The sequence below is a fragment of the Hippopotamus amphibius genome, chromosome 8 (assembly GCF_030028045.1).
Source record: "Hippopotamus amphibius kiboko isolate mHipAmp2 chromosome 8, mHipAmp2.hap2, whole genome shotgun sequence".
In the NCBI taxonomy this organism is placed as follows: Eukaryota; Metazoa; Chordata; class Mammalia; order Artiodactyla; family Hippopotamidae; genus Hippopotamus; species Hippopotamus amphibius.
This window is the reverse complement of record NC_080193.1, coordinates 111906288-111922662: the sequence shown is the minus strand read 5'-3', so window position 1 is coordinate 111922662 and position 16375 is coordinate 111906288. Positions and strand designations below refer to the sequence as shown.

Here is a 16375-nt window from a genome sequence, read left to right as displayed (position 1 = left end):
GCGGCAAGCAGGGGCTACTCTTTGTTGTGGTGTGCAGGCTCCTTGTTGCTGTGAACTCTCTTGTTGCAGAGCACGGGCTCTAGGCGCGTGGGCTTCAGTAGTTGCGGCACATGGGCTCAGTAGTTGTGGCATACGCACTTAGTTGCTCCACGGCATGTGGGATCTTCCTAGAGGAGGGATCAAACCTGTCCCATGCATTGGCAAGTGGATTCTTAACCACTGTGCCACCTAGGAAGCCCCTGCAGTAAGGTTTTAAAAGCACAAACTGTTTAGCAAAAATAATGAATTCTTAGACTGAATTTTGAAACGACACTGGAGAAAACATCTTTTTTTTTTTTTAAAGCATTTATTAATTTGGTTAATATTTGGGGTAATTAATTTTATGTCATCAAATACATAAAGATAATGTTAAAAACAGTTTGGACAATAGATTGATTTTTAGAGTCCTGAATGATTACTGATTGGAGTTAATACCTCCTTTCTTATAAATAAGCTTGCAGACTTCAAAGGGGAAAAAATCTGCTTATGGATTTAGTAAAAATGAAGTATATAGTATCTGAATTACCTTTAATTTCAGAATGTTGGAACTTCATTTTTTTCACCAGTCCATGTTATTAAAAGATACTTTCCTGGTCTATCTCTCTCTGGTTTAGGATGTCTCTGAAAATATCAGTGTTATCTCTATTTCCCTCTGTCTCCTTTTAAACACACTAGAACTGGCACATGTAAACTAAAAAATACAAGTGAAACCTCAAAAATATGCTTGAACACCAAAAAAACCCTAAAATCCTTTGAAAATGTTATGATAACATTTTTGGAGTTTATTCTTGCAAATCCTGCAGGGTAATAGAATTTATTTTGAACTCTTCTGTGATTTAGACAGATGGAATTTAAACTTGGAGGCTAATTTGGTATTAGAGTGTGACTAACGTGTTGGGGTTTTTTTTGATGGAGAAAGAAGAGGATGAGGAATAGATAGTTTCGGGATATTTTTAACAGTTGTTTGATGTTCTAGTGTGCAGTGTGTCAGCCACTGAGTCCCGTGTGCTGCTGCTTCTAGGTGCTGTACCAAGTGGAAGGATTTGTGGACAAGAACAATGACCTTCTCTATCGAGATCTGTCCCAAGCCATGTGGAAGGCCGGCCATGCCCTCATCAAGTCTTTGTTCCCCGAAGGGAACCCCGCCAAGATCAACCTGAAAAGGCCTCCTACAGCCGGCTCACAGTTCAAGGCATCAGTGGCCACTCTGATGAAAAACCTACAGACCAAGAATCCAAACTACATTAGGTATTTCTGGCACATAAAATTTCTTTGACCATTCAATTATGAAGGCACTCTCAAGGAAGATCATTTACCTGTTTGCTTAAATCCTAAGCAGAGAGATAACTGAAGTACTGTGGTCAGATAATATGGTGTCTTGGGTTTGCTTAAAAAATACTCTAGTGCCCCCCAAATAGGGAATTTTAAAAAGGAGAAAAAAGGTGTAGTGGGAGATGGGAATAGATACTTAGTGAAATAGGGTTGTTGGCACATAGGAGTTCTCAGCTTTCTGGGATTTTTTTTTTTTTTTTTAATGGCAAGAAACAAAATGTAAGTTTTTTTTTTTCTGGTAAGGGTTTTGCATAAACTCATTTTTTGGATTCATTTTGGTTTCTTGCTATATTGCAGCATTAAAGCAAGTGGGGCTTTAGTTGCAGGGCCTCTTTCTTCCCCATGAGAGCTATAGGCCCAGAGAAAGTCACGATTTCTGAAACAATCTAAATTTTTCAAAACAATAGTAAAAACTCCTTAAAAAAACATCTGGTCTCTCTCTCTCTCTCTTTTTTTTTTTTTTTTTTTTTTGCTTCTAGGGCATCTTAGATCTCAAAATTGAGTAAAGACCAACTAGGATTAGGGTTGCCATGTGTGTATTTGGTGAACTAGGTAATAGAAGGTGTGTGTCTAGCAGGTCAGATTTCATGTGGAACGTGCACAACCACACATACCTTCTACACTGTCTTTGAAAATTCAGTTATGAGGAAGTTAGAGTGAAGAACATTTTTGTGTTGGGCTTGTTGACCTAATATTTATATTTATAACAAATGTAAATAGGTAAAGTCCCCTGGTTTGACTGCAAACAGGTTAGAACATGTATTAGGTAAAGATCCTAGTTTCAAAAATATTAACCAAGAAACTGTGTGTGATCAGTTGCTTTTGTTATTCTCATTTGAGTAAACTTTTTTTTTAACCTTAAGATTCTGTTTTACTGAGGTCTGATTTGCATGGAGTGATATGTACAGATCCAATGTGAATGGCTCCATTGTTTTTTCACCACCATATATACCTTGGTAACCATTACTCAGGTCAAGGTGTGGAACATTCCATCACCCTAGAAAGTTCCTTTATTCTCCTTCCCTTTCAGTGATTTTAATAAGTCTTGAAGAAGTCTTAGTTAATAAACTCCAAGGTTGTGAATATATTATTACATATGTATTTTTAGACTCTTTATAGTTTCAGATTCATTTTAAGGTTTTTTTGTTTCTTTGTTTGTTTTCTCCCAGATCGATATCCTGTTGTTTTGGCACTATGTATTGAAAAGAAAAAGTTCTTTATTTTCATTCATTTGCCCTGATGCCTTTATTGAGAATCAGTTGAATGTATGTGTAGGAGTCTAGGTCTAAACTCACTAGTTTGTTCCATTAATCTGTTTGTCCTTAAGCCGAAAAGTAGACATTATTTTTATAATGTCTATAAAAGGAAAAGCATAAGAAACACCAAGGTCAAACTAGGTACGATTTAATCGTCCAGATATTTTATGTGTAATTTATTTAACAGTTGTAGTGAGGCAGACATAACTGTAAACGTTTAACAATATATTAATTAGGGTATAGAGATTGCTCCAACAAGATCCAGAAATAATAGGGGCTTAAACAAGACTGACATTTATTATGTAAGTTCTAAGTGTATGGACTCCAGGGCTAATAGAGCAATGCCTTCCATGTTGTGGCTCTGCAGTTTCCAGGGTATTTCCTCTTATCTATATAGTCAAAGATAGCTCTCCACCATGTCAACATTGCCACCAGCAGTTAGCAGAAAAGCAAAGGGAGAACAAGTCCCTTCCTTTTAAGGCCACACCAGAAGTAGCAAATGTTACTTCTGCTCTGGCTAGAATTTTGGTCACACAGCCACACCTACTTGCAGAGGAAGCTGGGAAATGTAGTCTTTCCTTGGGCCGCAAAGTGCCCTATTGAAAAGGGGGAGATACAGGGATTTAGGGAGACAACCTTTTCATTGAGGTACGTACTATTCATACAATACAGTAGAGTATATGAGTCTTAATCGTCCAGGTTGTTGAATTTTTACATATGTATACATCTGTGTAGCCCCATCCAAGCCAAGATATAAAACATTTCTGTCAACCCAGAAGGTTCCCTTGTACCCCTTCCCTGTCGATCTCCCCTCCTGCCTCTCCCCAGAGGTAAAGCAATGCTGAGTTCTCACTAGAGATTAGTTTTTATAGAACTCCATATAAATGGAATCATAAAATGTGTTCTCTTTTACATCAGACGTCTTTCATTCAATAGAATATCAGTGATATTTATTCATGTTATTGTATGTATTAGTTTATTCTTTTTTATTGCTGTATCTGCAGTGTATTTATCTTAAAGTTTTTGTAAAATGATTTGAAATAATTTCAAAAGAAACGACGAGGTTTTCCAAGAATAATAAATAATTATCTCACCATGAAATAATTATATATGATACTTTGTAAAACATGTGTAGATAAATCCATAAGAGAGTTTAAAACCTAAAATTTGTGTACTCTTTTAGGTGTATCAAACCGAATGATAAAAAAGCAGCACACATCTTCAGTGAGGGTCTAGTGTGTCATCAGGTCAGATACCTGGGTCTTTTGGAGAATGTCCGTGTGCGGAGGGCAGGCTATGCCTTCAGGCAGGCCTATGAACCTTGCCTGGAAAGATACAAAATGCTTTGTAAACAAACATGGCCTCATTGGAAAGGACCAGCAAGGTAAGGCATTTATTGATCATATTTAATAATGAAGTTGTAAAGCATACAGATACCATGTTGTTTTCTTCATGTGCTGTTGAGGCAAAACAGAATTCTAAGAAAAGTTGAATGTAACCTCTGTTTTGCATCATCTTCCATCAGGATACCATTCGTGCTAATTCTTTTTAATTATAGAGACCTTGGTTTTCTTTAAGGTTAAAACAGGGCTTATCAAATACACATTTGGAACTTGTTATATCATTAGAACTTCTAAAAATATGCTGTGGCAAGTTAGCAGGAGGAGAATTTGTAATTTATAAATGTATTTGTGTGGAATCATGGAAGGGTAGAGTTAGAGGCATCTTGGATCACTACTCTCAGCTTTTTGGGTTTTTTGCGGGGAGAATTAACCGCAGAGAGAGTGAGTTGAGGGTGGGGGTCCCACTCTTTGCCTAAGTCTGTACCAATTGAGAAATAGATACAGGAGCAGATAGGGTTCGCAATGTCAGTGTTGTTGTGAGTAAAGCTGGACTGGAGAATTTGGCAGAACCTGGGGCCTTGTGGCTTTCGGCTCATCTGCCCTAAACTGCGCTCACCCATCCAGTCCCAGGAAGCTCTTTACATGCAGAGAGAACTTGTGTGCTGGCCAAGGGGGCTGCTGCAGAAGAGAAACCAGGCCTTGTCTGTGCAGTGACCTTCTGCTGCTCTCACCAGTCCCAGAAGTTGCCCCTATGCTGCAGGCCACAGAAGCTCTCCCAACTAGTACAGGAGGGCAGACGTGCCTGTTTTGTGGGGCTTTTCCTTTCACTATCCTGGTATTGCCTCCACATTGTCACTGGACTGGCCTTTCACGGGAAATCAGTGGGATTAGACCCTCACCCTGTATTACAAAAAGATAAACTCCAGATAAACTCTGTTGCATAATTCAATAATGTAGGGTGTGGGTACTATTTCATTTTCCACTGCTAATGTCCAGGGTATTATGGTCCACATCTACCATAATACACAGAACAAGTATTCACTCCCTGCCTGGCATCCAGTCCAAAGGTTGGTGGGATGAAGTTTAGCATTCAAGATTGATGTTAAATCCAGGGTCCAGTGATGTCCTAGGTGGCACAGTGGTTAAGAATCTGCCTGCCAATGTAGGGGACACGGGTTCTATCCCTACTCCAGCAAGATCCCACATGCCGCAGAGCAACTAAGCACATGCGCCACAGCTGTTGTGCCTGCGCTTTAGAGCCTGTGAGCCACAACTGTTGAGCCCATGTGCCACAACTGCTGAAGCCCAAGTGCGCCTAGAGCCTGTGCTCCGCAACAAGAGAAGCTGCGGCAGTGAGGTGCCTGCGCACCACAATGAAGAGTAGCCCCTGCTCACCACAACTAGATAAAGCCCATGTGCAGCAACGAAGACCCAACACAGCCAATAAATAGAGGGAAAAAAAAATCCAGGATCCAGGATGGAGAGGTTAGAGTCAAGTTCAGGCCTTGCTCTTACCCTATAAGGCCTGTGTTCTTCTGCATCCCATTGGCCTGACGCTTAGTACTCTTGGTCCCTGCCCACAATCTGAGTAGCAGGAGCAGTGTTTAAAATGTTTACCAGAATTAACTGAGTGAGTTCAAAATACATGTGAGTTGCTTGCATACTTTTCTGGCCCTGGTTGGTCCCTTGTTATGAGTATATTTGATTGCCTTTGCCTAATGAATACAAAAAATTGACATTAATACCGTATTTTCTTAGAATACGTAGCTCTGAACTCAGAATGCTTTTTTAGCATTTACTGGATTTGGTTAAATTTGTGGAATTCAGTCTGGAAATTCTCTGATGAAAGGATGCTTACTGAAAGAACAGTTATACTTGGAAATGAAGCTATTTTTTAATACTACTGAGAACCTAATATCATGATTTAAGATAATCTATTTTTCTAACTCAGAAAATTTGTTGTTTTTTTTTTTATTTTTATAGGGCTGGTGTGGAGGTTTTGTTTAATGAATTGGAGATTCCTGTGGAAGAATACTCCTTTGGCAGATCAAAGATATTCATCCGAAACCCAAGAACAGTATGTAATCAAAATGTTACACTCTGCATTTGTGTTATAATCATGTAGGCTAGTTCTTTTTTTTTGTTTGTTTTATATTTTTTGTAGGCTAGTTCTTAAAGGATGTTTACCTTTATAATATTTCCCAAGATGCTACCAAGAATGTCACATTTTTGTGTTTTTCTGCAAATGTCCACAGGGGTGGCTTAATAAGGGATAGCAGAAGAACGTGTATTTTTTATGAAACATAAAAATTTCTGATCTGATAGATTCTATAGCATTTAAGAAATCATAACAAAACTGGTATTACGATAAAAGCTCTCTAATTCATAAAAATTGGAGGTTAATTCAGCGTGTATTTGAAATATCTGAATTATACAACAATTTTAAGAAAGACAACCCTACTATTTAGAGGTACATGAAGGTAGCCAAATTAAAATTTTTTAAAGTTTAAAAGAACACTTAAAATTCAACTTAGTGAAGAACTCCAGTGGAGCCTTTTTATAACTGAATAGACTAGCATGAAGTATAATTAACATAGTGGTTTATTGGAAATTTGGAGAATTAGGAAAGTGTTTAAATCGTTTGAGAGAAACTTTGCCAGCACCTCCCTTCCGTTAATAATTTCATCCTCATAGAAAGTGTGAAGGTACATCTAGAGCTCAGTTCAGCTCTTATATGATTTGTCATAAATCCTAAAACACTGTAGTCTAAATTGCGTATCTTGCATGAATTCATTCAAATGGTTTTCTCCTGGACTATAATCCCTATTATCTGTAATTAAGTTTTTCCCCCTCAATGTGGTTCACGCCAACATCGTGACATTTTATTTCCTGAGAGTGACGTCCATGCATGCCATGAGTTTCTGGTGGATTTTTGATAAATCCATCTATTATTTATTAGTTATTCAAATTAGAAGACCTGAGGAAGCAGCGTCTTGAGGACCTGGCCACTCTCATCCAGAAGATTTATCGGGGGTGGAAATGTCGCACACACTTCCTGCTGATGAGAAAAAGCCAAATCGTGATTGCTGCCTGGTACAGGAGATACGCGGTAAGAGCCCCTGACATTTTTGAGCTGTAATCATGATGCTTATTTCAAATATTTGTTACGTACTTAACTGTGTAGGTAATTTTTTACATATTTAATCCTCCCAATGAGCTTGTGAAAGGAGTGCTCTTCTGGTCCCTTTTTTAAAGATGAGAAAACTAAGTCATTGAGCTGTTAAGTAACAGCTATACTACATGGCAGAGATGGGGTTTGAATCCAGGACAACGTCAAAGCTCAAGTTCAGTTTATCCCACTGTCTTCCACCGGTGGAGATACATGTAGTGGGAGATCTACATCTTGAATTTGGTTATCAGACTGGAAGAGATAATGTCATTTAACCCTTTGAGTACGGTAGGGTCAGTTTTCCCAAATAATTGCCTGTTCTCCTTTTATTTATTGTAGGAGCACTGAAAATGGTTTTAACTCCAGAAAGCTAATGCCACATTTTAGTTGAATTCTGGGTTTGGGTAAAGGGTTGAATTTCCTTTAGTCCTCAGATATCAGGCCCTTTGGGAAAAGACTCAAAAGTAAAGTATGTTTACTTAATTGATATGGAATTTCTTTTGGGGATTTTCTTCCTCACTCAATTATAGATGTTTCATCGGAGGCATAACAGGTTTGAGGGAAACCTGAAGGTTTGCCTCTAGGCTAGCTTGAAGTTGGCATTGTGTCCTCACAAAATGAATTTTAATGATAAGAACACTGCTTCCAAATGCATTTTCATTCTCTGCTTGTTCACTAGAGAGTGAGTCAGAAAATGAATTAAAATTGCAATCAAATCTTCTTTAGGGTGTTTTTCCTCTTTTTCAGCTGTAGAGAAGTTTTGCTTTAAGGGAGTGTATAATCAGGACATAATTTATGCTGGCCTATTCTCATGTAATATATTTTAGTGTCTAATTTTCAAGTTTTAGAAATTAATGAGTTACTTAAATGATTAAAGAAAAATTACGTGATCTGTAAAAGAATATCTTTAAAATTGCTTCCTTGAGTTAAAAGAGTATAACCAGCAGTACAAGTGTTAAAATGCGACCCTATCCAGCCACGTTAATGATAGGTTCGTTCACATGCATTCTGCAAAGGTCCAGAGAACTGTTGTCACCAACCTGGCTGCACATGAAGTGGTACTTGGCCCTTTGGCAGATTCATAATGCTCTGTTTTCTGTTTGCCTAAGAAAGGGAGGACCAACAAATAATAACAGATAGTCCTCGAGGAGTCCATTTTATTTTTTCTTACTTTGAGATCATTAAGAAAAGTCAAGTTTTGAAGCATCCTGAATTCATCTATTTTGAATTCTACAAATAGTTTTGAAACCCCTACTCTGCCAAGCTCTGGGGATAACAAAGTGAACCAGACAACCTCATTCCTGACCTCATTGAGTTTATGTCTGGTGAGGGATGATCTGCATTTAAGCAAATAAATAATCAGAACAATGACAGATTGTAGTAAGTGCTAGGAAGGAAATAGAGAACTGAGATAAAAGGATAATGGGGAGACGGGATATTACTTTAGATAGGATGGTCAAGGAAGACCTTCTGGAAGGGGCCATTTCGTTGGAAGGAAAGGAACAGGCAAGGAACCAAGAATAGCAAGTGCTATTTCCACCCTCCCTCCCAATATAGAGCTTTTGTATCTCCAGATTTTTAAAAAGTCACCATATGTATCATTAGTTCGTGATGCTGAGAGTTAGAATGAAAACAAATAATAGCCCAATCTTTAGAGGGAGTATTAATTTTGCTCTAGTGTTATTTCTGTTTCAGAATTTGAACTATAGGCATACCTCAGAGACTTTGTGGGTTTGGTTCCAGACTGCTCCAGTAAAGTGAATATCACAATAAAGCAAGTCACACGAATCTTTTGGTTTCCCAGTGCAGATGAGAGTTATGTTTACGCTGTACTGTAATCCATTAGATGTGCAATAGCATTGTATCTTAAAAAAAAGGTACATACCTTAGTTAAAAATCCTTTATTGCTAAAAAATGCTAACCATCATTTGATAACACGGGGTTGCCATAAACCTTCAATTTGTAAAAAAGAAAAAGAAAAAAAAAAAAGAAAAGAAAAGCGCAATATCTGCAAAATACAATAAAACAAGGTATGCTTGTAAATACCTCCACCAGTTAACTACAGTTATCCAAGCCAGTGATTTTCCCTGGACTAAATAACTCCCAGATTTTCTGAATATCCATTTTCAGTTACTGTTTATCTTAAAATCTATATTCTGTGATATTTCATGGCTCCTTGAGATGAATTTTGAAGAGAGAGAGAATTATTTTCAAGCCATGTAAGAATTTTAAAAGAAAACATTGAGGTACTAAATGGATGTGAGAAGTGATGGTCAGGTATTGTAGGTACAGTTTGGCCCCTACAGCCGTGGAATATCACTCTGTGCAGTCTTAGAGATTTTCCAGCTCCTCGTTTGACTGATGAGGAAGCTGAGGCCCAAAGAAGGTAGTGACTTGTCCAAGGTCCCAGGGTTCTCTTTGCCTTTCTCTCTGGCATCCTCTTTTGTTCTGCTGCTCATGTGTTGATAACATCACCCTACATTTCCTCTGATCTTCCAGAACGTAGCCCAGAGTCCTGGCAGCATCTGTTCCCCCCTCAGAGAAAGGGAGCTGGGCAGTCTGCCATTTCCAGGGTCAGAGTCACACCCTGGCTTCAGTACTTTGAAAAGCTGTGAAATCGCCTTGCGAATGCCTACGTTGTAGTGAATATTCCCCACTGAATACAGTAAGCATTCAAGTTTCTAGGGACAGTGTTCCAGCAGCCTGCACTCTCTGAGGCATCAGCCCTGGAAGTAGGAAGGGGCTCTGGGCTTCGAGCTTGCTGAGCCGACCCTTGGGAAGACTCTCACTGTGTCTTCTTTAACCTTCCCCACCTGGAAGTAAACTGTTGCAGCTGAACCTGCCTGCTGAGCTCTGTTTCTCCTGGGACACCATTTCTATTTTCCGCTGCTGGCTGGTGTCCACTGTGAGTCCCTGAGTGCAGGGATGGAGTTGGGGTCGCATTTACATCCTCACAGTTCTATTAAAGGGCTGCATGCAGAGTAGGAGCTCAATACATATAGTCAATTGGTGGAAGTTTACTTAAATTTGTTTGCTGATTTCCCAGCTTGAGGCAGTAAAAGCAGCAAACCTAAAAGGAAGTGGGGGTGTTAGAGGCTGACCCAGTAAGTAGCAGGGTGAGAAATGGCATCAAAAAGAGAGAACACTCAGAAGCAGCTGCAGAACTCAGCGCGTATTCATTCCATGTGTGTTCACTGGGTGTTTGCTGTACACCCGACCCTGTATTGTAGCAGCATGATACAAAGAACAGATGTTAATAATGGTGGGTCCTGTGTCATTTAGGAATTGGTTCATTATTATTGACCATCCTTGAAGCAAACTTTGGATTGACTGTAATAATTTTACATGGTTGGATATTTTGCTTTCTGTACTTGTTGGCTCCCAGAAGGAAACTGGGGGATCAAGAGTTCATTGTACTAAGTGAGCAAATTCTCTTTCTCAGTGTGTGTGTTATGGATGTGTAAATAGAACTGCTGATACCTTCCCCTTTCACCCCACAGCAACAAAAGAGATATCGACAGATAAAGAGCTCCACCTTGGTAATTCAGTCTTATATCCGGGGTTGGAAGGTGAGTTTGAAAGAAGTGACCCTTATTTATGTGGGGTTTTCATGTTCTTCACAATGGATGATGTCTCTGGGCTCCCCTGCGGGGGAGGGCTCCTCGCCTCCTGCCTACCCTGTAAACGGTCAGATGGAAAGAAGAAATATTATGGGCCAAGCTGGGGCCCTTCACTATGCTTCCTGCTTTCTTTACAAGCACTTTGTTCTCTGAGCAGGAAGTCCTTGAAATAATACCGTACGTGATTTCAGTCTCCTCTTGCCCCCTGTTTGCGAGGGAAGCTGTATTCCAAAAGCCTGTCTTATGTTGTTGCCTTCACACCTGTGAGTCCTGCCAGATCTCAGCACCCCCAGCCCAGTGTCTTCCGTACCTTCCCTGTGACCTTCTTGCAGGCTGCCCCATCACAACTGAAAGATCCTAAGCTCTGGCTGTCCTGGTGCACCCAGCACCTGGTTCTAGGTCCTTCCTGCCAAGGTTTGGTTCAGAGTCAGCAAACTATAGCCCACAAGCCAAAGCTATCCTATTGCCTGTTTTCGTACAACCTGGAGAGCTAAGAATGGTTTTCATATTTGTAAAACATTGTTATTAAAAAGAGAATATTTTGTGACGTAAAACTTATATGGAATACACATTTCATATAAATATATGCATACATGAAGTACAAAGTTTATGTAAATAAAACTTTATTAGTACACAACCACCACTCAGTTGTTTTATATCTTGCGTGTGGCTGCTTTAGCGCTGCAACAGCGGAGTTGGTAGTTGTGATTTTTTGGTAGTTGTGATAGAGAACATATGACCTGCAAACCAAAAATACTTACCATCTGCCCTTCTACAGATAAAGCTTGCTGTCCCCTGCTTGGGTTAGAGATACTTCAGGGCCTGTTCTGACCATGTTCCTGTGGGGTGATTTTGTGGAGAGGTTACTTCAGGGTAGTTCTCAAGCCAGGGACCCCTTCTGGGGGTGCAGCCTTGGGTCGGGAGTCCCAGGGCTTCCGTTGCCCTTTATCTAGGCCGGTGGGCAGCCCAGGGGCTTGGTCGTTGTCCCACAGCAATTGCCAAATACAAGTCTGAGCCCACAGAGTATGTGAAATTGCTGCTTGCAGGTTTTTCTTTGACCTACTGCTGAGTCCTGGGTCCAGGCATCCAGTCTAGAGACTTCAGAGGCAGGACTCAGGGTTCACCTCCACACTGGCCGTTGTCCTGGCCCCAGCAAAATCAGTGTTCAGTAACTACTAGAAAGAAGCCACTAGTTTTGAACCAGTGAGATAATTTTATTTTAGCAAGTTTTTAGCCATCCCTTTTGAATAAAAAGTACAGCTACAGTTCCATTCCAGACCATAATAACAGAAGTGATCAAGTTGGTTTTAGTGGATCATTGGAGATCCACCAAACACATTCTGAGAACTGTTCCTTCCATCTGCCATGTCCAGTTTGTATTGCTGTGGTCACATATCATGTTTGTATTGTTTCCTGTCATGTATGAGGGCGTGGGAGGCTGCTGTCTGTCTGAGTGGGGCTACACTGCCAGGCTTGACAGAATCTTCATTTACCACATTCTCATGGTCCATTTTGGGCTAATAAAGCAACTTTCCCTTTTCCTTTCTTTTTTTTTTTTTAAATTTATGTATTTGTTTATTTATTTACTTATTTATTTATTTATTGGCTGCATTGGGTCTTCATTGCTGTTCACGGGCTTTCTCTAGTGGAGAGCGGGGGCTACCCTTTGTTGTGGTGCGTGGGCTCCTCATTGCCGTGGCTTCTCTTGTTGCGGAGCATGGGCTCTAGGCACGTGGGCTTCAGTAGTTGTGGCTTGTGGGCTCAATAGTTGTGGCTCGTGGGCTCTAGAGCGTAGGCTCAATAGTTGTGGCGCACGGGCTAAGTTGTTCCACGGCATGTGGGATCTTCCCAGACCACAGCTCTAATCCGTGTCCCCTGCGTTGGCAGGCAGATTCCTAACCACTGTGCCACCAGGGAAGCCCCCCTTTTTCTTTCTTTAAGCTATTGATTTTTCACTTGAGAATGGGGATGCTGACTATCTCTTCAGGTTTGTTTTTTTTTTTTGCAAGTCATTATGGATATGGTTTTTTCTGACTTAATTTCCTCTCTTTCTGGGTCATTCTGTGCTTTAGGCCCGAAAAATCCTGCGGGAACTGAAACATCAGAAGCGCTGTGAGGAAGCAGCCACCACCATTGCAGCGTATTGGCATGGTACCCAGGTAGGCCAGAGACCCCCAGGAAGGCGGCGGGTCAGGAGTGGAACAAAGGACCCTCTCATTGGGGTTTCACTGGCTTAAGCTCCTGAGCACACGTTGGCCTCTTGCTCTTTCCAGCGTTTTGGTGTGGGGTGGTGGCGCACGCTTTGGTGTTTACTGTGTGGCGGTGACCGGTGTCTCTCTTCCTCTTTCTCCATTGGGAATCAGCAGTAACCTTTCTTGCCTTAAACTTTTCTGTAACTCCTTTTCAAATGCATCACAGGCGCGAAGGGAACTGAGCCGGCTGAAGGCGGAGGCTAGGAATAAACATGCTATTGCAGTTATTTGGGCTTACTGGCTTGGATCTAAGGTACTTGAAATGCACATCCCATCACTCCCATCCTGGAATCTGCAATAATCAGTCCATATCTCTAGCCTCTCAGGGGATGAAGGCCCATGGTTAACAGTGGCTCACACTGGCGCATGTGCTAGCAGCCAGATTTAATAACCCCGGAGTTGTTTGTGCCAACAGAGCACGTTAGGACGCTTAAGCATGCGTAGGCAAAGAAGACTAATTAATTGCTTACTAATGAGGTATCAGCATATTTGCTCTTTTTTTTTAAACTCTCAAATAACATGCATGTTTAGTTTGGGGGGGGTGTTTTTTCACCCCGCGATGTATCCTGGCAGTTTTCTAAAGGTGTTTTTGTATGTGGTGGGGGCATGATGGGAATGTCACGGTTTGGGTTTTTGATTGGTCTTCTGCAACATGTTGATAATAGAAATGCCTTTAACGCATGCTTTACAAAACTATTAATCCATGAATGAAATTGTTTTTTAGGCTCACTGTGGTAGCTATTGATTATTTTAAGCAAATTATTATATGTGAAAAGAAATATCATCTGTGATTTAACAGAAAGCTGTGTTCATGCAGAACTAGCTGTAATTGCCCCTGAAGAATCCCAGGAATTTCGACATCAGCTGTTTGTGTACAGAAACAAAGGCCTCCTGAAATACTCTCACTAATCCCCAGGCAGAGTCGTGGGCTCTGTGAACATTTCACATACCCCAAGGGACGAGCATTTTAGATGTTTTTGTTACTTAGAAAACCAAAGGTCATTGCTGCTAAAAATGTGTATCCCAGTTAGAAACTCAGATACCCTCACAGTCCTATATTTTTAAGTCTACCTTGCCAGCATTATAAACCCATCTTGTGAGGGAAAAAAGTCAACATTTGCCTGCATAAAAGATGTTAACTTGCCACAGACTAACCAAAGTTGTTCATTTGTGTTTTCCCCTGAAGACCCGTGTGGAACAAACGAGTTCCTTTTATAAACTGAGGGAACTGTCTTAGCAGAGGGACTCTTAGGCAGTTACTCTGGGGTTTCTCCACCGAGTGAGAGAGAAATCCGTTTCCCAGTCTGAGTACTGTAATGTAATGAAGTGTTAGTGTCTGTCTGTTCCCGTCTTTTAAAATACCACGCCTCAGATTAATTTTTCCCCAAGATTGATTTTTTAAACCTATGAGTTGTTTGACTTTTTTATCTTGCTTCCATTTATTTCACTGTTTGGGGCCTTAGTGAATATTGAATTTTGATACATGCTACTTCTGATTTTCTAACTGGAAAGATTTGGGGATTTGTTTTATTTTTGTTTGAAACTTCAGAGAAGCAACCTTTTATTCCTTCCAGTTTTCTAAATCGTCGTTCACAAGAGTGGTTTTTTAGATGTCCAAATGAGTGAACTCAGGAATTCACAGCCTTTAGCCCGTGGGCTGGCAGCAAAGGAAAGTCTACGGAAACCATTAGGTGCCACTCACAGCTCTAAGGCTCTGATGAGGGACGTGAGAGAGTGTGGAGAAGGAAGTGAAGAGGGAGAGAGAACAGGGGAGAGAAAAGGGAGCAGAATGGAAGTAAGGGTGGGGGGCGGGGTAGTGCTTCCCTCAGGGACCCTCCTCTGGGACAGAGTCCAAATGCACTGAAAATACAAGGGACTACACCAGCCTGACACTGATGCTTTGGGTGTAAATGATTGTGCACCGTTTCGCTTTCATTCTGAAGTCCTGATGCATAAACTGGCTCTTCTGTTCGGTGGGGTGTCTTTTTCTGGTCATTTGTGCTGTCTGCATTGGGCTGTCTCTCTTATTTACCATCTAAAACATTCTAGGCTCGAAGGGAATTGAAACGCTTGAAGGAGGAGGCTAGGCGTAAGCATGCAGTTGCTGTCATTTGGGCTTACTGGCTTGGACTGAAGGTACTTCCTCAACCTCTTCTTTCTGTCCACGGTGAACTCAATGAAGCCTAGCACCTACTAACCCTGACCAAACGACTGATTATGCTTGCTGGTGGTCTGCACCATCTTTTACAATGTCATCTTGCCTAATTTGGTCTCCTTTTGGGAACAAACCTATACACTAAAATTTGCTGATTTTATTGCAGTCTTTCTTTAAATGGTACGTTTAAAGTAATAGCATATTACTTTAAATAGTAATGTAGTATATTTTATCCTTTGTTACCCAAGTTCTATTTAATGTTCTCTTTATGAGGATGAAGTTTTGTGTTTTTTTGTTTGTTTTTCTTCACTTATGAGACAGGGTTACAGCAGTTGAGCTAAAAGCTGACACCTCCCGTCTGCAGTGACCAGCCTGGGGATATTGGGCTTTTGTTTCCCTTTATCCAGTTAGTCTGTCCTATTGATGGCGCCTGGAGCAGAGCTTTCTTTAAAGAGCCCATCATTCTAATTGTCCAGCATAGAAACCAGGGGGTGTTGCATAAATGCACAGATTTTCACAAATAAGACCAGCAGTGGATCATTCAGGTTAAAGAGAACTTTAAATTCAAATGCTTTCTAATTTAGGGCAGGGTTTACTTAAAGTGGTGCTTACTACTTGAGGTAAGGATGCATGCATGCAGATATGACTGCACTCTGGAAAACCTTGGCAGTCACCTTCAGACAATACCAGGATTTTGTCTTCCTAATAGTTAATAACTCATCACTGTAGGGAGCCGTTCATATTGTTGTTTGGTGTTAATTAGGCCCCTTTGTGATACTTCCTCTTTGTTATTTTTATTTTAATACTGTAGTAATTCATTTTTTTCTAAATATTTGAATATTATCCAGGAAACCATTGACTCTGAATCTGAACTGCATTAGCAGTATCCATAAACTCTGCTTTGAACAATCTGCATTTTTCCCCTGAAAGTTTAGCCTATAACTTTTAGTAAATTAACTTTTTGATTATAATGAATATTCATCAAGTAATTTTTGAAGTAATTAAGAAGTAACTTAAAAAAAAAAAAGTAACTTAAATATGAATTTAAGATGTTCTATTTCAAGAATTCTGAACAAGTTCTGTAACTACTTTTTTAAACTCAAAACTGAGGATTTTATTTCCCATTTTATTCACATTCTAATTTGCATTCTAATTTTCATAAAAGGAAGGAACAAACAGCCTTGAGTCAGGAGTTTCACTCTCTATAAT

General features: G+C 40.3%; 1 protein-coding gene across 8 annotated transcripts in view; it reads left to right on the top strand.

Annotated features, from left to right (window-relative positions):
• The window catches only part of MYO1B (myosin IB), a 182898-nt gene that overhangs the window by 150231 nt on the left and 16292 nt on the right, over window positions 1–16375 (top strand). For 6 of the 8 annotated variants that reach the window (XM_057744587.1, XM_057744589.1, XM_057744588.1 and 3 more), the window contains 8 exons: window positions 1061–1287; window positions 3811–4011; window positions 5954–6047; window positions 6930–7079; window positions 10640–10708; window positions 12832–12918; window positions 13178–13264; window positions 15061–15147. In XM_057744587.1, coding sequence (XP_057600570.1) covers window positions 1061–1287; window positions 3811–4011; window positions 5954–6047; window positions 6930–7079; window positions 10640–10708; window positions 12832–12918; window positions 13178–13264; window positions 15061–15147 — 1002 coding nt within the window. The remainder of the gene's footprint in view (window positions 1–1060; window positions 1288–3810; window positions 4012–5953; window positions 6048–6929; window positions 7080–10639; window positions 10709–12831; window positions 12919–13177; window positions 13265–15060; window positions 15148–16375) is intronic. The other 2 variants (XM_057744585.1, XM_057744586.1) reach the window with 2 other exon arrangements.